Source organism: Gavia stellata, chromosome Z (genome assembly GCF_030936135.1).
Source record: "Gavia stellata isolate bGavSte3 chromosome Z, bGavSte3.hap2, whole genome shotgun sequence".
NCBI lineage: Eukaryota > Metazoa > Chordata > Aves > Gaviiformes > Gaviidae > Gavia > Gavia stellata.
In genome coordinates this window covers 65,220,617-65,248,474 of record NC_082637.1, presented here as the reverse complement: position 1 = coordinate 65,248,474, position 27,858 = coordinate 65,220,617, and the positions used below count along the sequence as shown (strand labels likewise).

General features: G+C 39.5%; 1 protein-coding gene across 1 annotated transcript in view; it reads right to left on the bottom strand.

Annotated features, from left to right (window-relative positions):
* CAMK4 (calcium/calmodulin dependent protein kinase IV) overlaps positions 1-27,858 on the bottom strand; it is a 172,024-nt gene that overhangs the window by 64,231 nt on the left and 79,935 nt on the right. The window contains exons 3-4 of the mRNA XM_059834185.1: positions 7,249-7,311; positions 6,525-6,607 (exon numbers count right to left, since the gene is read on the bottom strand). Of these exons, the coding sequence (XP_059690168.1) occupies positions 6,525-6,607; positions 7,249-7,311 (146 nt within the window). The remainder of the gene's footprint in view (positions 1-6,524; positions 6,608-7,248; positions 7,312-27,858) is intronic.

Sequence of the window (27,858 nt, the reverse complement as noted above, 5' to 3'; positions counted from 1 at the left end):
AGGCTTTCATCAAAAAATCAGCTTAATTATCATTTAGGACAAGCATTTTGGTGCTCTGCATATTTAGGATAACCGTACTTCTTCATAAAACATTTTGGTGTTCACTTACACTCTTGTCATAATGTACATAGAAAAAGCAATGAGAAAAAAAATGTACAAAGCGCTCACATCCTAAGTGACATTATAATTTCAGGAGATGTGTTGAATCAAGACATAGAAGACACATCATTAGCTCTTGGGTCAGACAGAGACTTCCTGTATACATAAATGTAGGCTACAGCTATGTAGGCTGTAGTTATATATACTTCAACTTGTCACCTGCACAGAGCTGTTAAAACCTCTCTGAATTCCAAACAAATATGAAAGTTAAATTTCTTAACAACTGAAGAAATCAGTTAAGGCTCAATCAGCTTCCTATTTAATTTAACAGGTGTATGTCTCCTAGTTTGTCTGGCATCCAGACCACGTATTCCTATATTACAGTGGTAAGGCTGTGGCAGAAAACTGAGAGTACATATGTCAGAGATGCTCTAATCACAAGAAGTCTCAGTATTAACAATACCTACCAAACTAAAAAGTTTCACAGGCACTGATGTGTCCTGTCTCCCAAAGTCTTGCCCAGTTCCCAAAGTGGGCTAGCAACATACAGGTTGGTCCCAACTATGACATACCCATGCTACCAACTCCTGCAAAGTTATTTCGAGCAATAACAACAAAAGGCAAGAGGATATTTTAAATGAAAATGTTTTAAGTGAAAAACCTTCCATAGTGGAGTTAAAAAACTTTAATATCACATCAGCTCACATTTAGAGAGTGGCAGGAAGCCAGCCAGTACTATAATTGCACCATCATCATCATCATCATCATCATCATCATCGCTTGAGTCCTTCAGTCATTTACAAAGCTGCAAGTGTGTTTCCTCTGGCGCCTGTGTTTCACCTAATTCTAAGTGCATACATTGATCAAACCGTAACTAGTATCCTATGTATAAACATTCACAAAAAATCATTTGTATCTCTCATCTTGAAGAGAATATTGTAGTTGGTACATACTGGCTGACGTAGAGTAATTCTGTCATGTAACAGAAAATAAGGCGCTGACCACAAAAAAATGTAAAGGCATTATTACAACTCTGTACAGGAAGGAAATACCAAATTACATTGGAAAGGCTACAAATAAGCATTAACGTACACTTCTTTATTCTTAAATTACTGGGTTTTATCATTACTGCAGCTGATATCAAGAGACACTAAGTGAGCTATTATGACATCAAGGAGCACTTTTACCAGAGCTAATTTGTGTATTGTCTTCTGATTTCAGAGAATAGGGCATAGCTGGTGTAGTCAACTCAGACCTCTTTGTCCCCCTCTCAGTAAGGGGACCGTAACTTGCTCATGTGAAATAGAGTCCAAAGGACTGCTCTGACCGCTGTTCAGAAGACAGAATGCCACCACATAATGAGACCAGAGCTCAGAAACAAATAAAAGATGCTGCCACTAGTTTATAAAAGACCCCCACTTTAGTGACTGATTGATTCCTTGACTCTTTTTGATGTCCCTTAGCAATTCTAATTTCCATAAACAGAAACAAGAAGGTGTGCCTGAAGCCTGGGAAGGCTTCAGGGAATTTTGTCCATAAGAGGTAATCATTCCTGCAGCTCTTAAAAAGACAAGTTTTTTAGAACAAGTAATTAATAGTTTTGTTAATGCATGCTCCATAAAAGAAGACTGTATCAGCTTGAATCTATATTTCAGAGGAAATTATAGGAAATCTGAAATGGAAGTGAGTCAAGAGACTGTCAGCCCTAAGTGGTATTTTTAGACAAAGTTTCGTGCACTTAGTAATAAGATGAAGGAAGAAACAGAATAGTTTGTGGTCAAGGTGCTGCAGTCCAGACAAGGAGAACGTATGGATTGACATAATCATTTGAAGCTGAAACAAGAAAGGGTCTAACAAAAACTATTCTTATCAATCTGCAGGTATTCTGACTAAAATGAAGTTAAAGTAGAGTTGACCTTTTTGTGAAATTAATATTTGGAAAAGTGATATATTGCTGAAAGGCAATATTTGGAAAAGTGATATATTGTTGAAAGGCAATAAATATGAATAAAATCTCAATGGAAAAGATGAACTTCAAAAAAAGTTAGCCCCTAAAAGACAGTTATCAGACTTCACTGTGCTGCCAGACCTGTTGCTGCCCATAATAATAAAGAGGTTAATTGTTAGAAGCAAAGCCAGATCAACAAAGTGACCAAGAATCTGATTAAATGCGCCATGCGATAGAAAAGAAAGTCAAAGTTAACAGTACCAGGAAATTATATTTGAGTAAAGAACAATAAAGCAACAGAGGGCAAAAGGAAGAGGCAAGAGAAAAATACAACTGAACCAAGCTTAAGAAGAATCATCGTTATTCTAAAATGGAAGAACTATGAAGAAAATCGAAGAAGTAATAATCAAATGGGTTAACACAAAAAAGTGAGGCCACTGGCTACTTACCTAAGCAAATCTTTGAACAGTGTAAGGTTTACTGATTATTAATACAAATGTGTTAAAAAGCAATTAGTTTGACAATTTGCCTATATAAATGAGAAGAGTCTGGGTTTCTTCCAGGAAAACTATATCAATTTTTGTGGTGTAAATTCATTCTACATTCCCTTACGGTCACGGCATTTAAACTCTTTTTTCCACTGTGATCTTCAATTCATATTAAAATCTTTGATTTCATTTATTTGAGCTCAAATTCAGTCCCATCTATCTGAAAGCACCTAGAAGGTTAATTCCATCAACTCTGCCTCTAGTTTTCTCCAGTTAAATGAAGAAAAGCTGAAATGGAGTGAAGCTTTCTGATTATACATCTGCCTTTTAAAAGTATCCACATAAGGTTTATTACTTTATTCTGTATGCACAATATGATGTCATCCAAAAACCTAATAAAACCAAATTTCATTATGTCTTTCCATCACTGAAACTTCTCATGTAAAAGATGTCTGAACTACGGCTCTGCAGAGCTCTTCCTAAGAAGACAAGATGAGAAGGAAGATGCGAGAGAGGGATGAAAATTGACCTTTGCCTGCCGCTTTGCTCCCAGTCCTGAAATTTCCTATCTACAAGTGTAGTGGAAACACAGTCCTTTAAAGACTGTTCAAATGTTACAGCGATCACTCTGCCATGCATTTCAACAGCTGTGCTGATTTTGTTTTTTTGTTTTTCAGCTAGCTCCTGCCCTGGTGAGGACCGGTGTGACAGCAGCCTGCCCTCAGTATTGTGGCAGCATGAGACACACGGCCGCGTGCTGTTGGGCACACCGCTGCTGGGACGCTCAGAGCCATACCAGAGGGTCGTCCCTTGGGACTCTGTCAAAACACTACTGGTTTAAATGCACTTCAACCATGCATGTCTCTTTTAAACACGCAGAATTGAAAAAGAAGGGCCAAAGTCATATGCACCAGCGCTGGGCTGGAGACATGACATCTGGAAAGAACTAGAATATCAGTTAATTTAGACCTACTGCAGTTTTCTCTCTGTCTTGGCCGGTTTGGCCATTGGTCTGTCTTACTTCAAAAGCTCTTTGTCACTGCTCGCTTACTGGGTTGGCAAAAACCATCATGCAAACTGGCAATTTATATTCTAATTTACACAAACTTCTCCAATTTAGTATAGAGTTACATTTATTGTGTTTGGGATGGTGGAATATTGTATGTCAGGATATGATCTACAATGTGATTTATGAAGTCTGGGAAGCAGATTTCTTTTTAAAAATACAACCAAAACCAACCTGATTTCAGCTGTATTGACTCAGATATGTAACTGATACTTTTGTTTGAATTTATCTCCTTTTGGGTAACACAACTGAAAAATTGTCATAATGAAAGCTCATTTTAGCAATAACGTGGATGATTTGACAGAGATATTGAATATGGTGAACTTTTATGTTAGCGTGGCATGAAACCAGCAGCATATCAACAATGTTAATAGGATTCTAGAAAACTAATCGGATCTTGGGTATTTATAAAATCATCTTCATCATAAGGGGAATGTGTATGTGAAAGAACTTACTCATCTGCAGCTCAAATACTATTCAAAAGAAGAATGGACATCTGGGGTGGTAGAAAACTAGAGCAATAAAACAGTTGATATAAAAAGAACCGGCATATTACCAGAATTAGCAGTAACAGTCACAGCAATGAGGATGTTTAGAGTAAGGAGAGCAGATGTGTTTGTGCAACAGATCTAGTCCTATCATTTGCTGACAGCTAATTTGAAAGAGGCGAAGAGCAACTCCTCCAGAGTATGAAAGTTGCTTTTCTGCCTGTGTATGGATGGTGGTTTACAAAATCACACAGCTGTGCACCAAGCACATAAGGTCCTCCAAACCCTCAGGGTAGTCCCTGGCCACGTCAGGGTCCTGCTTGCCCACACCCTTTCTGTACAGGGTCTTGTCTTGAGGACAACCATAGGGTGGATCTCAAGATGGGGTCACAGTTCTCTCTCCACATCTGACACAACCCCACTGCCCAGCAGGAGATCTTCCAGGATTGTTTTGCTTTCTCCAGGGATGGGAGTCATGAAAGCACAAAGGCACAAGTGCATAAGGCCTCTCAGTAAGTAAGGACATTTCCGTCGTGCATGATAAAAAGATGTATAGATTGAAAAGATTAGGCATGAGAGGGGAAGTCTGCCCTAAGGGAGAACGCTAAATTTACCCTCACTAAATCTCAGAGGGCAGCCAGTGTAGAGCACAATGCAAGTGTTCATCCCTCAGCCCAGCTGAAAGAGAGGAAAGGGACAGCTAATGCTTAATTGGAGTGACTAGTGCAAGACATCTTGGCTGCGTATTTCTATTAAATTATTTTTGGTTAAAGTTGAAGAGTGAAGTAATACTCCTATCGCTAGCTTAACAGCTGAAACTAGCTTTTTATGTTTTTTGTTTCATTGGTTGTTTCTTTTCCAAATCACAGATCAGAGAGGACTGTATTGCCAAAGTTTCCAGTTCTGTGGTATATGGAGAAAAGGAGAATGCTGAATTCAGAAGACCTCCATAGTATAAGTGCTCATTCATAGCATCACAAGGGGACAGCACAATTCTAGTGACTAAATGGCTTTGCTTCTCATCAGGCAATGCCAGACAGCTTGTCCTAGCCAAACTACTGGATTAAGCATAGAATTTTTGGGAAAGATCAATCTGAGACCTGACATCCCATAATCACTGCTGAGTACAGATTACAGAATGTTGAAAATGTCGTAATATTAACTCCTAGTTCCATGAAATAATGCAATTATTTCCTGGAATCCTGGATCCCATGGAGTCTTCTATCTTCAGTTCTTCTACCACACAGATGGTTGCTGATCAGGAACCAACCATTTTACTGGCATGTTTTTCTTTTCCTGTTGCAAACTGTTCTCATCAGAGACTCCTGCAGAGTATCCAGCCCTTCTGAAAACCACCTAATCTGAAACCATGTGGATATATATGAAAGGCTATGCAAAAGGCAAGGCATCTTGTGCAGGGTCCTCTCTAGCTCAGGACTGGGCACTCGCTGCTTGTTTAACTTACAGCAGGTTTCTCCTGATTCCTTTGGCTGAGTATTCAGAGAGTACGCACTCTTGTTCTGTTGAACTAAAGATGTTACAGGAGGAGTTGCTTTTGCTGTTATTGTTCAGCAATAGTTCATCTGTGCAGGAAAAAAGTATGCTTTCATTTTCTCAAGTCAAAGATACTTTCAGACTGAGTCTTTGGTGCGCATTTGTATAACAGTCCTCTAAAACACTAAACTTTAATTACAGAAGAAGGAAGATCAAACCCATGTCCTTACATGAGTTGGAAATCACCAACGCCAGTGAATTATTTGATTTACTCAAGCCAGTGTCAAATGCTTTTCCGATCTTCTCTTGCTCTAAAAAACCAAATCCCTACCAGTAAAATATCACTCCAACACTATTACAGAATTATTTCACTTTATGCATATGCACCTACACCACAAGCATGTTCAGCCTTATGAGCAACACCTTCAGAAGTCAATAGCTGTCTTACAGAACCTTTGTAACAAAACCAGAGGTTTTATAAATACAATGAATACCAAAGAGAATTTCTTTCTTGTTACTCTGCTTATCCAATTTTTATCAGACGTAACACTATCCTCCTGGCAGGCTGATTGCCACCTACCATATTTTATGATGACCTGGCAATGTGATTTTGCCAGATTTTCCTGCCCTTTGTCTGCTCTAGCACACTCTGATGCTATGCACCTGCTGAGCAGCTTCCTTCAACAGTGTGTGCTCTTCAGAATTTACTGACAATTTCCTCCATTTTCAACTCATGTATCCTTTCCAAAAAAATCTCCTGATAATCACATTTCCAAACACGTTTTTAAGCCAATTTCTGCAGATATTTACTCATGTGAATAAATCATATGCTGATGAAGTAATTCCAGTAATTACTAACACAGGGATTATGTGCAGAGAAGAAATCTGGACTGTAACATCCTTGGGGAAGGTACCGAGCGACATGTGTACATGTAACTTACCTGTCAAATAGTTCTCCACCTGTGACCAATTCCAGAACAAGACTGATTTCTGTAGGGGTCTCAAATATTTCCTTCAGTTTTATCTAGTAAAAGATAACAAAAAGGATTTATTGTGCTTATTTGTCTTCTTGCTGAGCAAATTACAGGGCCAACAGCAGGAAACAGACCACAGTCAATAAAGCAGAGGATCGTACCAGCTGAAGTTGGTGTATCATTTACCTTGCAGTTGAGCAAGTTATGCATATTCTCTCCCACCCCCCTTTTTTTTTTGCTAGCTTTATCTCCTTTGCATTCCCTTTTTTTTGTGTTATCTTCATACTCCTCACACCTCAGCAATCTTTAGGTAACACAGGAGTTTAAGAAGTTGCTTTTGTTAGTGCTTGTCAACAGCTATCTTCCTATCTTTCAGAGGAACTGAATATAAGACCTTCTCCACCCTCCAAGGACTGACACCACCAACTTCCCCTTTCATTTCCAGAACTTCTTTTGCATAGTTTCTCACTCAATTCTGTCAGAACATCAATAATGTATTTTAAAGTGTAAGTATAATTCAACAGTCTTCCATCACAAGCTGCTAACACGCTCATGGGGAGAACCCAAAGCTTTAATCCAGGACTCTCCCAAGTCTGTACCGGTGAACCACAAAAGTCATCTCTCAGGAACAGAAAGAATTTTAAAAAAGCAAAGAAACAAACATGGAGTGAAAGAACAAGGCTAAACTTACAATGTTTGGATGCGAAAGGCGAAGAAGAACTCCGATTTCTGTGCGGACAATTTTCTTGTCTACCTAGTTAAAAGTGGAGAGGGAAAAAGTGAAAAATTTATTTCTGAGTTCACCATAGGAACTTCCAGCTGCATCACAGGAAAATATGTATGAGCAGCATTTCTAGATCTCCTAGGAGAATAAGTTTATGTGAGACACACAAGTCAAATATACTCTAAGAAGTAATATTCCTTTAACACAAGACAGATACTCTAACAGAAAAACATCTGCACCTAGCAAAATGATTACAAATGTACACATAAGTCACGCAAGAAGTAGAATATAGGAAAGACATCTGAAAAAGCTGCTAAAATTCCTATTTTTACTCAAGTTCTGCCCTTGTCTGTTGCTACTTATGTTGGTCCAGTTTATGCCAGGATAGCTTCCTTTTGACACCCTGTTCAGCAGCTGTACTGGAAAAAGGTTTCTGCACATAGGATGTGCACATCAAAGCAGTGTAACATACTACTTAGAACAAAAAAGTGATGCAAAGGTCAAACACCGCCAGCCACAGACAGGGTACAGGTTTAAATTCAACTTGCTCCAGATATATCTAACAGAATGGTCTATTAATGCAAAAGGCTATCCAGTTAAACTTCTGAGAGCATTAGCCCTTCCCTTTCCTTCCCTTCTCAAATTGCAGTCTTTAACAATCCAGGCACAACCTATGTCCTGCTGGGGGACATCGGTCATTTCTCACATGAAATGCAGACCTAGTGAGTATTTCATTCAGGAAAGACAACTGCAGATCTCCTGGATCTTGAATGCTTAAGCAAGCAAGAAAGGAAAATGCTCATAAGCAAATTATGCATGCTTTTATGTTGCTAAGGTAATTAATACATTTATGAAGGAACTATCTGTTTGGAAATACTCTCACAAACCCTAGAGAAATCCTACCTTGATGACAATTATAAACATATTTCTTCTACAGCACTCCTCATTTCAGAGGTTACAAAATGAATGACAGTCAGCAAGTTAAGTCATTACCTGTTTCCAAACTGATGGCACAGATGAAGTCAAGCAGGACATTTTGTGGGAGGGTTGTGTGGGGTTTTTTAGTGGAGACTTTTCATCAAATACATGTTTTGGTTTTGGTTTTGTTTTTTTACATCATATGGGAAATGAACAGTCATAATACATAAACCTTTAAAAGGGACATAAAACTACCTTCAAATTCTCAGTGAGGAAGACACATGCTTAAAAAAAGATCCTTTTTTTTTTTTTTTTTTAATCACCTGAAAGAAGAGATCTACTACTCAGTATTTTATTTTTTCCAGCAAAACCAAAATTCAAGTACCAGACACATTCCGAACTACAGGATAGGCAGAATTTGATTCTTCCTTTCTATCAGTCAGGAAAGAATCCAGGTTAGTAATGTCGCAGTGCTCTGACAGTGGCGTAAATGAGCGGCGAACTAGAGCCCTTACGGATTTCTTTCTGCCCCTGTACTCGGCTCTGGTGAGGCCGCACCTCGAATACTGTGTTCAGTTTTGGGCCCCTCACTACAAGAAGGACATTGAGGTGCTGGAGCGTGTCCAGAGGAGGGCAACGAAGCTGGTGAGGGGTCTGGAGCACAAGTCTGGTGAGGAGCGGCTGAGGGAGCTGGGGTTGTTCAGTCTGGAGAAGAGGAGGCTGAGGGGAGACCTCATCGCTCTCTACAATTACCTGAAAGGAGGTTGCGGACAGGTGGCTGTTGACCTCTTCTCCCAAGTGACGAGCAACAGGACAAGAGGAAATGGCCTCAAGTTGCACCAGGGGAGGTTTAGACTGGATATTAGGAAAAATTTCTTTACTGAGAGAGTGAAGCACTGGAACAGGCTGCCCAGGGAAGTGGTGGAGTCACCATCACTGGAGGTGTTCAAGGAACGTGTGGACGTGGCATTGTGGGACATGGTTTAATGGACCTGGTGTTGTTGGTTGATGGTTGGACTTGATGATCTTACAGGTCTTTTCCAACCTTAGTGATTCTGTGATACTGTGATTCTTGAAACCCACTGACATTTAACCTTTTTAGTGGCTTTGCCAAAAAGCAAAATGAAAGAAAGAAAAAACAACTTCGGAAAGATTCAGTGCATGTGAGAAGAAGCAGAAAGCAAAAATCAAAGAGAAATGAAATATTCCATTACCTGAACACGTAATTGGAGGTAAAGAACATGGTCAATAACTAAATCTTTACAGGTAAATGCCTGTGCTTCCTACTCCAAATGCAAGTGTTTCCTTGCTCTTGCCCACTACATACATACTGAGCAGCAGGTTTGAAGAATGGTCTCCTGTGTAATTGTCCTAAAATGCTGTGAGCACCAGCCTGCGGTCTTACTGAGTTTCAACGTCCCCTTGGCCTCACAGAATCACAGAATCACTAAGGTTGGAAAAGACCTGTAAGATCATCAAGTCCAACCATCAACTAACACCATCATGCCCATTAAACAGTGCCGTTATTCAACTCTGGGTTACTTTCGTGAGTGCAAACGCACAGCCAGGGGCTCCAAAGCTCAATGCTAGGTAGCAAGAGGCTCTTAATGATTCAGAGAGTAATACATGTCTGGACTATTTTCATATGCTTTGCACCTCAGACAGGATCAGAAAAATTTATGTCCAATATTGCATGGACAGTAATTACCCCAGGAGAGCTGCTTAGGCTGAGCAATTTACCTTATCCAAAAAGCACCACTACAAACTGAACAACCTACGGTTTGTTTTCTGCAGTTTGGAAAATGTTTGCACAGGAAGCATGCCTCACAACAAGCATGGCAGAGGCTGTCCAAACTCTAAAGATGCTTCCTTTTGGCACTGAGTAGTTACAACTGAGAAACTATAGAGGCTTCCTCTCGTCTTGCAGGTGGCAACAAATCAAGAGAAAAAGTGAACTGATAGTTTCAGGTCCTTACTTTCCTAGACATTTACTCTGCAACCGCTGGCGAGCCCCTCTGTGATCCAGTTCCTGACATGACACAAAACAATAGACTTTCATAATACTTCCTCAGGTAGTCATATGAGGAAAAGGTACCTAAAAATTCAAGATGCTAAGATGCAATGGCAAATATGCCACAGAGAAACACCCAGGAGTGTTACATATTTATAAGCATCCTGGAAAATGGCTATTGGGATAGATTTTACAACAGAAGCGTGCATGTGTAAGTGATGTGAATCGTTCCAAAGTAAAAGCAGCAGCATATGTAGTCATGGCATTTTATTATAGACAGCCTGTTCTATCACTTTCATTTTCTTACCTTCTCCTACACTAAGTATAGATCTATATCAACACTTACTTTGTTTCAGCTCCCTCAACACAATGTACCTACTTATATCAGGGCCAAACTTCACCTATTTTCAGTTTGGGCAGGAGTATCAGCAATTCAACTACTTATCTGCCTGACAGAAATTATTTGATAGGATGACAGTCAGGCATTTCACGCTATAGTGTATATTCCTAGAGTAACAAATTTTAGAACACAGATAATTTAACCAAAATATCCTATTACCACAAATATTTGGGCAAATTAAGTATGTTTGGCTAGATCAAATACAGTGGTCTGATTTGTGTAGATGTAATAACGGACCAAAATGAGGCTGCAAAACTGTTAATTTTGTCTCCTCTTTGGATGACATTTAAACATGCAGTACAATATGTAACAATTTATCTGTGCTTTCCTTAAATTAACATTACTCACAGAAGCGTCAGTGAGACCTTTGCGAGTATATCACAGTCAAGAATAATAAGGTCAGCAGAACTGGTCTGTTTGTGAAAAGAAAAAATAATCAAATGTTAACTTTCAGATGTTTCCTGGTTCCACTAGTTTAGAAATTATCCTTCTACAACGTTCCTTTACTCTTTGCTTTTAATCTATGCTAAATGAAATAGAGCATGCTTTTGGTCAAACATTTCATTAGTATAATTTGATTTCTACTTAGAAGATTACTTTTCTCTGTCTAAAATCTTATACTAAATCTGTACCAGGTAGTGCGAATGACTGGTTGTGTGATTTTAACACTGATGTGATTTTACTGAGCTATATTTTCTGTTTGCAAACTTTAAATTGCAGACAATCAAGAGGCATTTGCTGTGATAGGCCTATGAAGCAGCATTCTGCTGTGGTACATCTGTGTCAGTTTGAGAAGTCATTCGCCAGGTAATCCTGAAATGGTTATTTATCAGTTCTTCACCACTGACGTTAGGCATGAAGATTTCACTGCCCATAGACCAAAAAAATCAAAGTAATTTGCTAGACAGCCTGTAATTATTAAAACCTGCATCTATATGCTTCCACAGCTTACCTATGGAGACATCCACATGAAGCGCTAAAATGCAGCAAATCTGCAAGAACTGCTTGTAGGTGGGACACAGTTCTGCCTTCTGCTGTGGCTTGCAGTGCTCCAGAGTACACTTTAGTAAGCAAACCAGGAGCTGTGACTGTAGCACAGGTAAGTATCTGCATGCTGGCTTTAATCTAACTAGATAAGGTACCTGCAGCAGATCCAGCAACCTGAACTTGGGAGCAAGAGGCAGTCCAAGAAACCAGTGAGCTGAAATGAAACGTCTACCTGTAGTGCAGCCAGATGCATGGCTTTGAGGTGTTACCTGAGATCACTAGACAAATGGTAGCATGTTGTGTGCACTCAAAACTACAATCATATGTCCTGTTTACAGACAGACAGACATAAGAGCAACAGCATTAACAGAGCATTTCACACAACCAAGGCCCAGCAAGTTAGGACAGCATTTGCAAGTGTTGAGTGAATGAAATTATCCATTCCCTTAATTTATATTAAAGCACTTACATAAAAAAGGTAATTATTCCTCGATTATTACTAGTATTTTGTCTCTCCACTTCTTTAATTTCTCTAGAATTAGGCATTTATCTATTTTATAGATACGTGTCTACGAACACTGTGCCTTTGAAATTTGATCCTCGTCATGTGGTGAAGTAGCGCTAGGTCTAGAATCAGTCTATTTCTGATTTATAAATTTCAGACTATTTTGACAAGGGAAAGGGCTGAAAAATCCTTAATGAAAGTGGACATGCCCTGAGATGGTGAGGTAGAGTGATGCTACAAACCCCTGAGATGTAAAAATGTTACTTCCATCTCAATTAAATGAAACAAGATAAAATGAGCTGTCACTGTAAACAGATTAATCCAGCTGCTGCCTTGCAATGTGGTACACCATCCTGAAAACAGGTGGCCAACAGATGTACAGACCCCTCAAATGTAGTAGAGAGCAAGAAGCAGAGCACATTCCTCATGCTGCAAGTCCAGTCTCTGCTGCCCTCCTTCCCCAGGGTGCTGTGGACATGGAGAGGCATATCTGGCCAGGTGTGTCCACCACACAGGCTGGGTGACAATGCTGTGCCCAGGCAAGTGGTGTGAAGCAGCCAATGCAAACGGCTCTCAAGGAGCTTCACAGCACTGCCCACCTCAAGAAGGCTGTTCACCCCAGTTCTGCACAGCTCCTTATTTAATATCCCACTTACTAACTCACATGAACACCTCTAATTGGACCAATGAATGCTTTATCGAACCAGCAGATCAGTCTCTGAACATGTATTTCTCTGCACTTACAGGGAGCATTCTGGAAATCATTTTTGGCTTGCCACCACACTCTATGAAGTGCTTCCAAGAAACAATTTTTATGTTCATCTCAGTCAAAGTAACTGCTCTGCAGCCTAACCCTTCCTCTATTTTATGGAGTCAATTGCTAATCACCATTTATAATTTTGCCATTATTTTGTCTTCTCACAGTTAAGCTGAAATATTAAAACTTATACAGACCTAGACTACCCATAAGCAGAGCTGCCGATTCCCTGGTATTCTAAAAGGTCTGTTCCCAATTGTCACAAGTATACACAGGGCTGCTGGGTTACCCCAGTTCTCGTGAAGGCTTCAAGAAAAAAAGAAATGAGATTGAAGTTAAATCTTGAATTTAAATAAATCTTTGCAAGAAGAAGACTCAAAGTACATATTGTCTATGCAGTTTTAAGTTTTGCTTTTTAATTTCAGAATACCCTGGGTAACAGGAATTCCAGTTTCTGCCCAGCTCATACATTGAATATCTTCTCAGAAAGTCATTCAGTCAAGACTTCAAGACTAAAACACTCTAAAGATGACTTCTGAATGTGCTTTTTCATCTGTATAAAGCTGGGTAGTACCACTGAAATCATGCATCTGAGCTGGTCTATGTATCAATGCAAGATATGAATGTCAGTCTTCACCATAAGAGGTAAAGAATCTTGGGGGATACAAAAAGTGGTGTGACAGAAAAATCCCAGAACGAATGAAAATAGATGTTTTATATATGACCCAGTCTATCTCTCTGAGTTACTCTGGTGTAATTCAGTAACCAGCATGGTAGTGGGCAGTGGGTAAAAGCAGAATTAAAAAAAGCTGACCCTTCTGAATGAAAGGATACTTCTTTGTTCCAACTAGGGCATTTATTTAACACCCACTTCAAGTGATTTGATTCTTTGCAGGACCTTTTTCTTGAATGAAAGTAAGAGTTTCTCAAGTAAAGAATTCCTCCTATGTTTTAGGGGCTGTTCTTGCTGGGACATTGCTTGACCTTCTCAGCAAGGTCAGCAGCTCTCTCTGTGTATGGGAGCAACCTTTTTACTCCTAATGGACTAATATTATCTTTTTTTAAAAAAAAAGGTTCAAAAATATCTTTTTTGTATTTTAAGCTTGGCAGACTATTCTGTCTCTGTCTCCATTCAAGCTGAACATGAGGTCCCTGAAGAACACATCAAACAATACAAGAAAGCACAGCAGTAATTGCACAGCCCTGCAGTATCTTCCATAAACTCAGCAGGGAGTTTTCACTCTGTAGGTTACTGAGAATTTTTATTTTGAGCCTCCATAAGTAAACTTGTGTTATTAATACAAAGAAAATTGAACATTATTAGAGCAACTTTTTTCTGTGCACATGTCCACACTTCCAATTTGTGGCCATAATCCTTCAATTGAGGCATATTCTTCAGACTGAACACACTTGCATGGAACTACTGCACGTTACATCAACATAGTTGCATTTATCCTGTTAGGTGCCTAAAAGTCTGCTTGTACATGCAAACCTTCTAGCTGCAAATACAGATTAGCTGGGCTTGTACAAGGATATGCTTTTGAAAAATGAAAGAGAAATGTACTATCTGCATATGATAGTACAGTTAATCTGTTAAATATATACCATTCCATCAAAGAAGCAACACTTCTGTTTCTCAAAAAGCACAGTACATTTGCAGGCAAACCATCAGATGGATAGAGATGATTCGTGGGCTTGTATAGACTTCAGCACAGCAAATCACATGCTGACATACTTGATTAACAGGCCCTGCACCTTGTATATATAATGTCAATGGTAAAGCTGAACAGATGCAGGTAATATTCTCCAAAGACACACAAGCCTTTGTGAATGGGTTCTGTTGCTCACCCACATTAACTTGGTGGCATCACCAAAAGGTGAAGGACAGGTTCAGAGGCACTTACAACTTGCACAACACTGGTCATTTGCAATAATACATTTTCTGTCTGAGTTCAAAACAAGTTATGTGTTTGTTAGAAGAGGCCTTATTATATGCTGTGGTCCAACTATCTGACTAATTTGGTTGTTATTTCTGTTCCTGACTCATTTATACACAGATTTCCGCAAATATGTTTGATAATTGTTGAATGGTTTACGCAAACAAATTTCAGGCTATTAGGTATTCATGAACTGCTCATTTCAGCTATTCACTATTTATAGTGTGTCACTCCCGTTGCTACTGTTCCCAAAGCTGGGTGGGGGAGGATGCTTTTGAGATGCAAGAACAATGTGTAAATCAAAAGATTAGTACTTTTTTTTTTAGCTCAAAACAGTCACATTTATAGGATTATTTAGAAAATTGTACTTGCCATTTTCTTGCCCATTCTTGCTTTTCACCTATACAGTTACGGATCCAAAAATTTCCTCTCTTCTCAGTGAAAATTTATTAATCCAGCTTTTATTCTAAGTGCTGTAACCAGTTTTAGACATCTGGCATTCCATAAAACGCTTCACATTCACACCATCACTGAATAAATAAATTGCCACTTAACAGTAGTCCCTTGGAAATTGAGAGCTATTAGGTGATAGGATATTTCCTATCATCTTGTACAACATTTTATCTTAAAGCTATATCAGCTGCATGATAAAGATCTGGAATACATTATGTCTACTTCTATTATCAGCCAAGTGCAACGCTTGCTGCAATTTAAGAAATTGCATATAAAGAGTAAGCTAGTATACTCATCCTTCTCTGAATTCACTCGCATTTACAGATCCATGTGAACCTTCACTGTTACCCAATGCAGGTTTGATGCATCAGGGCTACCATTAATATTGTAATCTCCATCACAGATACCAAATTATTCCATGTGATCAATGTACCAGTTGTAGCTGGGGTAGAATTACTTTTCTTCATAGTAACTTGTATGGTTCCATGTTTTGGATTTGTGATGAAAACATTGTTGATAACAGAGGGATGTTTTAGCTACGGCTGAGCAGTGCTTATGCAGCATCAGGGCCTTTTCTGCTTCTCATGTTGCCCCAGGCTGGGGGTGCACAAGAAGCTGGGAGGGGACAGAGCTGGGACAGCTGACCCCAGCTGACCAAAGGGATATCCCATACCATGTAAGACCATGCTCAACAATAAAAGCTGGGGGAAGAAGAAGGAAGGGGGAGACGTTCGGAGTGATGGTGTTTGTCTTCCCAAGTAACTGTTAGGTGTGATGGAGCCCTGCTTTCCTGGAGATGGCTGAACACCTGTCTGCCCATGGGAAGTAGTGAATGAATTCCTTATTTTGCATTGCTTGAGCATTTACCTATTAAACTGTCTTTATCTTAGCCCACAAGTTTTCTCACTGTTACCTTTCCAATTCTCTCCCTCCCCACCAGGGGCAGTGAGCCAGCGGCTGTGTGGGGCTGAGCTGCTGGCTGGGGTTTAACCACGACAATCAACTATATGCTGTACCGCTCCATTTTGTAAGCAATAACATAGACGATGACTGGGGAAGGCTTAGTTGTGAGTCTGATGATCAAATGAGACTATTTTGGTCAAAATACTTCAGATGGGATGAAATCTTGACAACATCAGGCACAGATTAAATCTTGCATGTATTCTTTGATGAACCACCCTGAGTCTCTGGACCTGCTGCTTAAACAACACCTATACTAGGAGACTTGTAATCTCCTGATGCTAGACAATTCTGCTAGGTCAGCCCCAAATACTGATAATGAGGGGTCCTGAAGTCACTTCAGTGTTGCTTCGTACTGTACACAAGCTGTAACTCTACACTTACAGGAACCATATAAAAGAACCTATGCCCCACAACTGCTTAAAATTCACAGGCTATATACTTTATAATCAGAATAACACAGAAACCCAGTAGATCCTCAAAGGAAAGCAGGGAAGGAATCCCTTGCAGAAACTTTTCAGGGACTGTAAATGAAAAATATTTTATATAGTTGGAAGAGGACATAGAGAAGCACGCAGAGATGGTGAGATGGTTAAGAGAGGTCAGCAGACATGTGAAAGCAAGGCCTTATAACTAATTTAGAGAGCTCGCTTCATAGATTAAAAACTGTGAGCTGAGTTTCTTGTTAGCAATATGTGTCAACAAGTAACATTAGAATTTATAGGACTGTTTTTGTCCCTACATCTCCCCAGTCCCTATGGAGGATGTCTCAACTACATTAATGACAGCACGTTAACTTGCCTCCTCTGCCAGAATCTGTGAGCTGTCCTGGAAAAAAATGACAAGTGACTGAGCTGTCTGAGAGCAGCAGGAACATACAGTGACTTCCCTCTTCAACAGATCACCCCAACCTGTGATTTCTGCACACAAGAGCCACAGGCTGCCTTCCATATTTGATCCTGTTTTCCCTGATGCTTCACACAATTTCGGAGTAAATGGAGGAGATGCTGAAAGGAGGCAATTTTAAGCTATGTGAACTTGAACCAGAACAGGTGAATATCTGAATTTCAGGAGACTTGTCTACATCTCCCTTTATGGCCACTGAATTCACATGCAGAATTGGCAAATGACACAGAACCAGACCTAAAATCCACCTCTGATGCATAAAGTGTGATTTGGGGTGCAATTTTGGTACTTAAAAAAAATTGCAATCCCTGAAGACCCATAGGTTCTTATGCTACTGCAGGTAAAATCTGTGGCTACTTCAGCTTTTGGCAAGGTCTAGCTACTCAGTGATGAGAAACTATCTACCTGGGATCTTCAACCTAATTTTTTTTATTGTTACAACCTCGTTATTACAGCCACAATACTCTGACCATACTCTCATAAACTTTGGGGTGAACAAGCTCTGTGTGAAGCTCAGTGGCAATAAAGCTGTCTCTCTTTGAATACATTTCACATATCCACTATGTGTGAGGAAGAGGACCCGGTATATAACACACAATTTCTTAGGTGACATAACTCACAAGTTAAAAGGTGACATTATAGTGTGTATCTGCTACAGGCCAACTGACCAGGAAGAACAAGTGGATGAAGCCTCTACAGACAGACAGGAGCAGCCTCACATTTGCAGGCCCTGGTCCTCATGGGGGACTTCAACCACTGATACCTGCTGGAAGGACAACACAGCAGGACACAAGCAATCCAGGAGGTACCTGGAGTGCATTGACAATAACTTCCTCCTCCAAGTGACAGAGGACAGTGAGGAGAGATGGTCTGCTGGGCCTCATACTCACCAACAAGGAGGGGTTCGCTGGGGATGTGAAGGTCAAAGGCAGCCTTGGCTGCAGTGACCATGAGATGGTGGAGTTCAGGATCCTGAGGGCAGGGAGGAGAGTGAAAAGCAAGATTACAGCCCTGGACTTCAGGAGAACAGACTTTGGCCTCTTCAAAGGTCTCCTTAGGAAAGTCCCATGGGATAAGGTCCTAGAAGGAAGGGGAGGTCCGAGAAAGCTAGTTATTATTCAAGGATCACATCCTCCAAACTCAAGAGCAGACCAACCCAGTGAATAGGAAGTCAGGCAGAAATGCCAGGAGGCTTGTGAGGAAACATTGTCTGAGCATCCAGGGATGGCGTTAGGAAAGCTAAAGCCCAAGTGGAATTTAATCTGGCCAGGAGTGTCAAAGGCAACAAGTAGGGCTTCTATAAGTAGAGAGGTGACAAAGGAAGGCTAGGGCCTGCTGCTGAATGAGGAAGGGGACCTGGTGACACAGGACATGGAAAAGGCCAAGGTACTGAATGCCTTCTTCACCTCAGTCTTTACTAGCAAGACCGGCCTTCAGGAATCCCAGGCCCCAGAGACCAGGGGGAAAAGCTGGAGCAAGGAAGACATACGCTTGGTGGAAGAGGATCAGGTCAGGGAAGACTTAAGCAAATTGCACTTACGTAAGACCATGGGCCCTGATGGGATGCACCCATGAGTGCCAAGGGAGCTGCCAGATATCATCGCAAGGCCACCTTCAATAATCTTTGATTGATCACGGTGACTGGGAGAAGTGCCCGAAGACTGGAGGAAAGCAAATGTCACTCATGGCTTCAAGAAGGGCAAGAAGGAGCACCTAGGGAACTACAGGCTGGCCAGCTTCACCTCAGTCCCTGGGAAGGTGATGGAGCCACTAATCCTGGAAACCATTTCTAGGCACACAAAGGACAAGTCAGTCATCAGGAGTATTCACCAAGGGCAAGTCATGCTTGACCAACTTGAGAAACTTCTACAAGGAAATGACTGGCTTCATAGATGAGGGGAGAGCAGTGGACATTCTCTAGCTGGATTTCAATACAGCCTTTGACACTGTCTCCCATAAGATCCCCATAGACAAAGTGTTGAAGTATGGGCTGGATAAGCAGACAGTAAGGTGGTTTGAAAACTGGCTGAATGGCCAGGCCCAGAGAGTGGAGATCAGTGGCATGAATTCTAATTGGAGGTCAGTAACTAGTGGTGTACCCCAGGGGTCAATACTGGGTCCAATCCTGTTTAACATCTTCATTAATGATCTAGAAGATAGGACAGAATGCACTCTCAGCAAGTTTGCTGATGACACCAAACCCGGAGGAGGGGCTGATACACCAGAGGGTCGTGCTGCCATCCAGAGGGGCCTTGACAGGCTGGAGAAATGGGCTGACAGGAACCTCATGCAGTTCAACAAGGGAAAGTGCAAAGTCCTGCACCCGGGAAGGAACAACCCAAGGAACCACTACATGCTGGGGAGCTGCCCAGCTGGAAAGCAGCTTTGCAGAAAAGGCCCTGGGGGTCTTGGTGGACACCAAGTTGAACATGAGCCAGCAACGTGCTCTTGCGGCAAAGAAGACCAACAGTATCCTGGGATGCATTAGGAGAAGTACTGTCAGCAGGTCAGGGGAGGTGATCCTTCCCCTCTACTCAGCAATGGTGGGGCCACACCTGGTCTATTGCATGCATATCTGGGTTCCCCAGTACAACAGAAACAAGGACATACTGGAGAGAGTCCAATGAATGTCCGTGAAGGTTACAAAGGGACTGGAATGTCCCTCCTATGAGAAAAGGCCAAGAGACCTGGGTCTCCAGACCTGAGCCTGGAGAAGAGAAAGCAGATTTTACCTGTGAAGTAAAGCATGCAGGAGGCAGTTATTCATGTGTTATGAACTGTGGTACTAATTGCCTGGATACAAATACTTTACAGATCTAGCTTCTAGCCTCAGTACTTCATGCGCTCCTCACCCATAAAACATGGAAATGCTAACGTGTTTTCTCACTGTGGTGTTGCAGTTGTAACACAGTAACGGCCCAAAAAGAACAAGTGAAATTAGTTACAATGGTGAAATGAATGATTTTCCTGGAGTTCTGATTAACAGATCTTTGGCTTCTCATTTGGAGAAATTAGGGCTCTCACGTGCAGGAATTAGGACTTCTCCCACAAATTCTTGAAAGCCATGTCACAGAGTTCTTTTGACTTTGTATTTTCTCATATTTTTACATTCAAATCTAATACCTACTATGTTTGCCACTCAATCCAGAAGCCTACAACTATTACCGTGCTATTTCTGCTTGTAGCATTATTCTTTTATCAGTGTAAAGAGCTAAAACTGATATGAGTGTTATGTATCTTCCAGACAACATCTAAATTTCTGCAGGCTGATATTCCTGAAGAGTACTGCTTAGAGGTCCTCAGAAGTTAGCATATCAAGTAATCTTTGCAATTCTAAAATAAATTTGAAATCAGAACTCTCAAAAAAAAAAAAAAAAAGTGAATGAAAGTGACTTGAATACCATAGGACTGAAATACAAAACAAACCATCTTATTTAAGCTATTTCTTATTAGTTATGGAAATGCTTCCAGATGGTTTCAACTATATCTACTGAAAACATGGCCAGTTGGAGTTTCAAACGTCTGATCATTCAATATATGCAAAGTGTAATGGAATAGCTTGTTGGAAGCAAACAGTAGTATGTGTAGGCTACTTAAAACAAAGGGAAGGAATAAGAAAGAAAGTGATGTGGGGTTTTTTACATTTGTAGGAAAACATGTTCTAAGTTATTTTTTATTTATCCAGATTTTGGGGTTTTTTTGTTTTGTTTTTTTTTTTTTTTTCTTAAGAAAGCCCTTCGTAAGTGATTCAAGTGTTGTAAATACTCTGATTTTCTAAAATAATCAAAATATGATCATATAGAAAGGTTAAATTTGATTAATAAATAAAATAATACAAATGCGTAAGTTAGGATTGTTAAGTTAGAAACAATAACCATAGGAACCTCACCAGTGAGTCGCTGTTCCATACTAAGGAACTAACAGTAACGAGATGGAACGATGAAGAATTGAATAGAAAAGTCTTGTTTGAGTCCTGTGACAATATGACCTGATATGCACCAGTGATGCTGTTTGGAAAATTCCTTACCTTTCCCATCTTGATTCGAATATCAAGAATGCCAATCAATAAATATTAATAGAAATAACCATTGATTATTTTAAGTATGGATATTGATAGAATAGTATAATCCAAAGAGTGATTAATAAAGATTAAATTATATATATTCTGTATGAAGGTAACTAGGTATGATTTATCTGTGATTTAATCATAAACTAACTGTTGAACAATGTAGCATTGTGAATAGGTAGAATTTGCTTGTCAAGAGAATGATAAGTTGTAGGCCTGGTCAGTAAACCGAGGAAAACTTAAGAAGATTCCAAGAATGGAATTTTGCAACCAACCTGAGCATACACGAAGATTGGGTTCAACTAAAGGACACCATGAGGAAGACTACGGATGACCACCAGAGGACCTTAGATGACCACCTGTGTACCTGAAGGCGCATGCGTCACGAGCGTTTACATATATTGAGTTCCCGGAAATTGGATGAATATGTTAATTGTTTCTTGGAAATATGATGAATAGGTATACTTTGATTGTATATAACTTTTGTAGCAGAGAAACTACGCACGCACACTAGATGGAGCGACCCCCTGTGTGTCCAGCGCTGCAATAAAGAAGTGCCTGCTAACCTACACACATTGTGTAGATCAGTTTTTATATTACAGATTTGTAACACAAGCAGCGAGCAAGTTTAGTTTGGCAAAAATTTGGGATGATCCTCACCCATACACACTAGTCCTGCAGCCATCAACCATCACAATATTCAGCTTAGAAAGTTGTACTGATCCTTAGTTCCAGTCTTAAGAGATGCTCTGAGCAGGTGATGTATCTCATGGAGATCAGACAGTGATGATTCATGATTTCTCAAAGAAGCTTCTGTAACTGGAACCCACAGGTTGTGCTGCTTACACAGTTGCTGTGTTAATTTCCATCTTTGAGTTTCCATTCCTCCATACATGTGGTCAGACTTTCTCTTAAAGCACATAAGACAAAAGGAGATCACCTCAGCCAAAAATCACAGAATCACAGAATCACTAAGGTTGGAAAAGACCTATAAGATCATCAAGTCCAACCATCAACCCAACACCACCATACAGCAGTGTGACCAGTTTGTCAAGTGAATACATGCTGATTACAGAGTTTTTGTTAAAATAAATCCTCTCTCTTATAGACCTCAGTTAGATTTGCCTCTCTGAGGGGCTACAGAGAGCTCTGCTTCAGGCCAGAGGAATAAACCCAGGATGTTCCTGTTTTATTCCAACAGCTGAACTGTCAATGTTGGAGAAAACACTGTGCTTTCTTATCTTTTGCCCTCTTCTCTTCGTTTTTTGTGCATGCAGCCAGGTCTCCCTTAATTCTTTGCTCAACAGCATACAACAAGCTCAATCTCTCCCCCAAAATGAATAATGGTCACAACTGTGACAATAGGATATAGCAGCATATGCTTCTTGAAAACAACAACTTCCTAAAATGCAGAGGGAGAAGACTTTCAGAGATCCCCAGCACAAGCCTCACAGACAATCCATCCATGTGCAGAAGCCCTGCCTTCCCTGCAGTACAGCTCCATCAAAGGCACGTCTCCAAATTTCTTCAGGCTGTAAATAATGAAGGGTTTCTAAAGAGAAGGACTATAACCTCAGGATAGCTTAATATTTACTTCTGGACCTCTGCTCAGCCCTTTTGCAGGGCTGCATCTTTGCTTTAGGCATTAAATATATCCTCACAGAGCAACACATTTCATTCCTATCCCCTATCTTGCCTCTCTACATTTATGTGCACCCCAGACACACAAAGCTTCTCTAGGCTTCCTTAAAGCCTTGGAGAAGACAAATCACTGCAGGCAGGAAGGGAGCAAAATGTGCATGGATGGGTTGGTGGAAGAAAACATGCAGCTCAGATAATTTCACAAAAGTTCCTGTTAAGTTATACAAAGCTAAACATGTGTCATTTGTTTCGTTTTTTTTTTTACTGAATTTATCATCTAAGGGATATTACTTAGTTTCTCAGAACTACCTGTTCAACAATGCAATGTATACAGTAGGTTGAGCTTCCTTGAACTGCATAGCAATGAGTAGAGCTTTATATTTTCCTCTTTTTATTAGCTCATCTTTGTATTTCTGAAAAAAAAGCTGTGAACACCAGAAATGAGTGTTAGCTAATTACCTATAAATTAAATAGAGAAAGGAAAAAAAAGATATAATACAAAATTTCTGTTCTTAAAATCTTAACCCAAGGTATGACTTACTCAGGAAGAGCACAGCAATTCAATCTACATAGCAACAGGTAAAAAATATTGTTCTATGTTAAGTGATTCTTACACAATGTGATATAATACAATACATTGTAATGCAGATGACATGTTAAATGTAGGGCAGGCTTTTTTCAATTGCAGAATGGGATTTCTTCCTTTTCTGAAGGATGTCCTGTCAATACAGACAAAACCCACTTTTTGCTTTCCAAGGACTAAACCAGCATATTACAAAGATATTTTTCAGTAAAATTTCCACTTTCACTAACTGGTGTCTGATTTCATAGCTTCTAAAGCAAAAACCTATTGGTATCTTACTGCAGAAAAAAAACCCTTTCCATTCTCTGTTCTTTTGTAGAGCATTTATGTAAAATGAACTTTCTTGTTCTTTAGACACTATGCATTTGATGCAACTTTTACTTAAAAGCCTTTTCTTTCTGAAAGCAGTGAGTCAGACTGTGGAAGCCAGATTCACCCTATATATGAGGGAAAACTCAATATAAGCAGTGGAAACCTCAAAGCCTTATTGCCTTATTTCTTTATTCAAAGTAATTTTGGCTGAAATACTTTTTTCATCTTTCAGAAGAAACATAACAGTGTGAACTGCACATGAATGAGATGATGACAAGGATGACTAAAAATGATCAAACCAGGAAAAATAAAGTAATCTACATATATAATAGCTAGTACTGCAGATGAAGAGATAATTAAGAAATTACCATTTCCCAATAATTACCAAGCAATGGCATGTGTGATGTGTGTATGTGTGTGTGTGAATGAATAGCAGAAGAGAGTGTGTGAGCTAGTTGACAAAAATACACGTTTTTAATGGTGAATACTGATGTGCAGTTGACTGTTTTCATGTAGACTTACATATGACACTATTCTTTTTCATTTTGAAAAATTTGAAAAAATTAGGACATTACACATTAATACAATGTGTTAATTAATACCAGCTTTGTGAGGAAAAAATTGACCCTAAATATATATATATATATGTAAATATTTTCCAAACATTTGTTATCTGGAGAAAAAAGAATACCATCATAGCACCTCAGACAAATTGGAGTATGATGCCAGGCTCTCGCTTTCTCTGTGGACCAGGTATGTCTGCTAAACTTCATCACTTTCAGATGTCAGTCCAATAACAGTACTGACAATTACTGCACCACAGGAGATATGTGTATATATATGTGTGTGTATATATATATGTATATATGCATAGTCTCATTTTAAAGTCTATAGAAAAACAGGAATATGGAGGCAGGAGGCACTCAAATTGTAAATTCCATGGAACTTTTCATTTTACAGCTACAAACATACATCTTTTTCTCCAGAAGTCAACAAAAGACAGATTTACTAATTCTGACTATCTCCAAGTATGATACACAATCCTCACCTTCCCCGTGGCACTTGCCTTCTCAATCAGTTGGGAAGGCTCAACCAAAAGCAGCACACCTCCAAGAAAACAGACCAAACATTTGCATGAGCCTCTTGATTACCACTTAATACCACCAATTCATTGCAACACAAAATGAAAAACCCAGCCAACTATACCGCCTGTATAGTTGGGAATATACATAGTTTATAATATATATGTATTTGTTATAGTGTGTGTATATATATGTTTATATATGTATTATAATATATATGTGTGTATATATATACACATACATGTATGTATATATATTCAAACATGAATGCAATTGAGACTTTTTATATATGCCTTCATAGACCATTATAATCTCCTTCAGACCCTAACTCTAGAGATCCAACACCACTTATTCAGGAGGGAAGCCCGTTACCTATACATTAGGTCATGCTCCTCTCTGCTCCACAGACACAAACTATTTGCTGTTCTCAAATTGTGTAACTGATTAGTACAATTAGATTAATCCCAGCACAACTATTTCCAGCATATGTGTTGCTTGAAAACTCTTGCTCTGTTTGATCTGAAAAAAAGTTCATGTGCCTGAACATTTGTCTGATTTTGAACATTAACCAGTCTGCAAGAAGAATGCTGCTTCATAAATACTGATTTTAATTAAAGTACTGAGGAAGTATTAGTTAAGCATCGCAAACCCTGTGAGGGAGGATGCCCACACATGAAAAAAAATGAAACCAAAATGATAAATCTCCAAAATAGTCACTGTACCTGCATGCCTCATTGACTAGACACAGAGGGGCTAATATTTCATAACACTTAAACACCTTAGGGGACAGTACCTATCAATTAAAACGTAGGAATATTAACCAGGCTATCCTTCAAAGCATTGCTGAGAAGCAAATCAAGTATTACCTCAATTTTGGGGGTGAGAAAGTTGAAACCAAAAGAAATATCTTGGCCAACAGCACAGGCCAAACTGGGAATACACCAAGAGCCAGGCTCCAGACAGCCCAGCTCAGCATCCTGTTCTCCTTTCCACAGAGCGTGTCGCTTTATTGCAATGGCAGCTGCCAAATTACTTCAGTTACGGTCGTTAGCACTTGGTAGACCTATAATGTAGGCAGGCACGCGGTGTCTTAATTTAGAAACCACGGAACAGAGGCCATCTGTGGTCTTCACTGTTTTTAAAGCAACTTGTCCAGACTCAGATAGGAAATTTAAGGCAGAGGTGGACCTAATTTCTTGGAAGGCATTCACCTGCCCAGACTATGAGACAATCTCCAGGCTGGCCATGGTTCATATGCTGCCTAGCTTTCTCAAAACACACCAAAAGGAGCAAAGGTCTGCAGATGAGAGGTTGCATTTCATAAATAGCACATAAATACTTCTGCTCCCTTCAAGAATCCTGTGTTCTTCCAATATGATCTGCCTACTATATGTTGTTTGCAACAACTGTTCCTGAATGACTGGTGGTAAATCTCACATAATTTTTAAGTCTCAGCTTATAGTAGTAACAATCATATTTGTAAAGTGCATCCTAAAGATACTTCATTTTTCTTAAGCACTGAGTCATCAAGCAGAGGCAAATTGCATAGCGAAAAGCAAACCAACCTCGTATTTGCCATTACAAGTGTAAAAGTTCATCACCGTACTTAGCTCATTTGATGAGTTTTTCTGAAGTGCTATATGATCTGCTTTTGCTTCTTTTTCCTTCATGCCATGGATTTCCCCACAAAGAAATTACATGATTCAAACCTTTATATTTATTACCTGCGTGGAATTTAAGAAATCCGCTAAACATAGCAAAAATCAAATAATGAGTATATAATACAATCCAACATCTCAATTACACCCAGGAACTGAGCATAAAGGTTGGATGAGCAAATCAAAGGCAATAATTTGGCATGCTTATTCACCTGTCCCATAGATGTTGTTTTACAAACATATTTATTTTTTGTCTGTTAAGAACTATTCCAAATTTAATTTCTTATACATTATCTGAGAGTTTTTTTCCTGCTAATACATACATCAGTTTTTCTTTGGACCTCTTTAGCCCTTCTAACTGTCGTTTTTCAGCTGCTCTGGAAATTATGATCCTAATTTGCCTGCCAGTTTCCTAACTTTGAAAGTCAGACATTTCAGGAGTAAGAACCAGAAGTGTTCTTTGAACTAAATTTTATTCACCAAAAGTGTAACTTAAAGGATTCAAAACTGCTCCTAAACTTGGGCTGAATTTGACAAAACCAAAACAAAACAGGGAATTGAAGCATTCTCTTTCAGTAGTTTTGAACCAGCAAAAAAGCATTTTCTCCTCCTTTTGGAACTGTATAAAATTTTAATTAATGGTTAAGAACAATTAAACCTCTAAACTGAAATAAAATATTCCCAAAATATTATTTTATTTTCTTGACAAAAAAGGGTTTGTATAAACATGTTTTCTGCTGTTTCTCTTAACTAGCTCGCTTAACTAGCAAACAGAAAAAAAAATAGAACTGAGCAAATGATCTAAGAATACTATTTTATTAAGCTAGATGGGGAAGAAATACTAATTACAGAATCTCCTAAGAACTCACATCTCTCCACAAGCGTGTATTCTCAGAATTGGCTGATATGTCTCACCCAGAATTTTATTTGCTCTTAAATGAGAATGCATTAGTCAGGCAAAACAAAAAATTAATCTTATTTAAATGAAAAAACCACTGATAGGCTTTTTATGTTTCTTGCAGTCTGTTCCTAGCACACTACTTCAATCCAAAAGAATCATTTGTTTCTTATCTGAGCTGTTCCCATGGGACAAAAGTAACAATTTCTAATGCTTTGCTTGAAATTACAGTACTGTAGTGATCAGCATTTACAAATCTGGAACTTCCAGTCAGCCACCAGACTCACTCATCACACATCACTTGTTACTACTTCCAGAACAAGCTGGACCACCCTCTCCCTGTCCTTCACCCTGTTTTTACAGACACTCTTTCTCAGCGAGTTAGTCTTGTTCGGTGCCGTGTTTAAAGTCAGTCAGTTTGAATGGAAAAAACAGAGTATTTGCTCTTTCACCATCTTCCTTTGTCTTTTCTAATTTCCTGTGCTCTTCAGAGCTCCCTTATA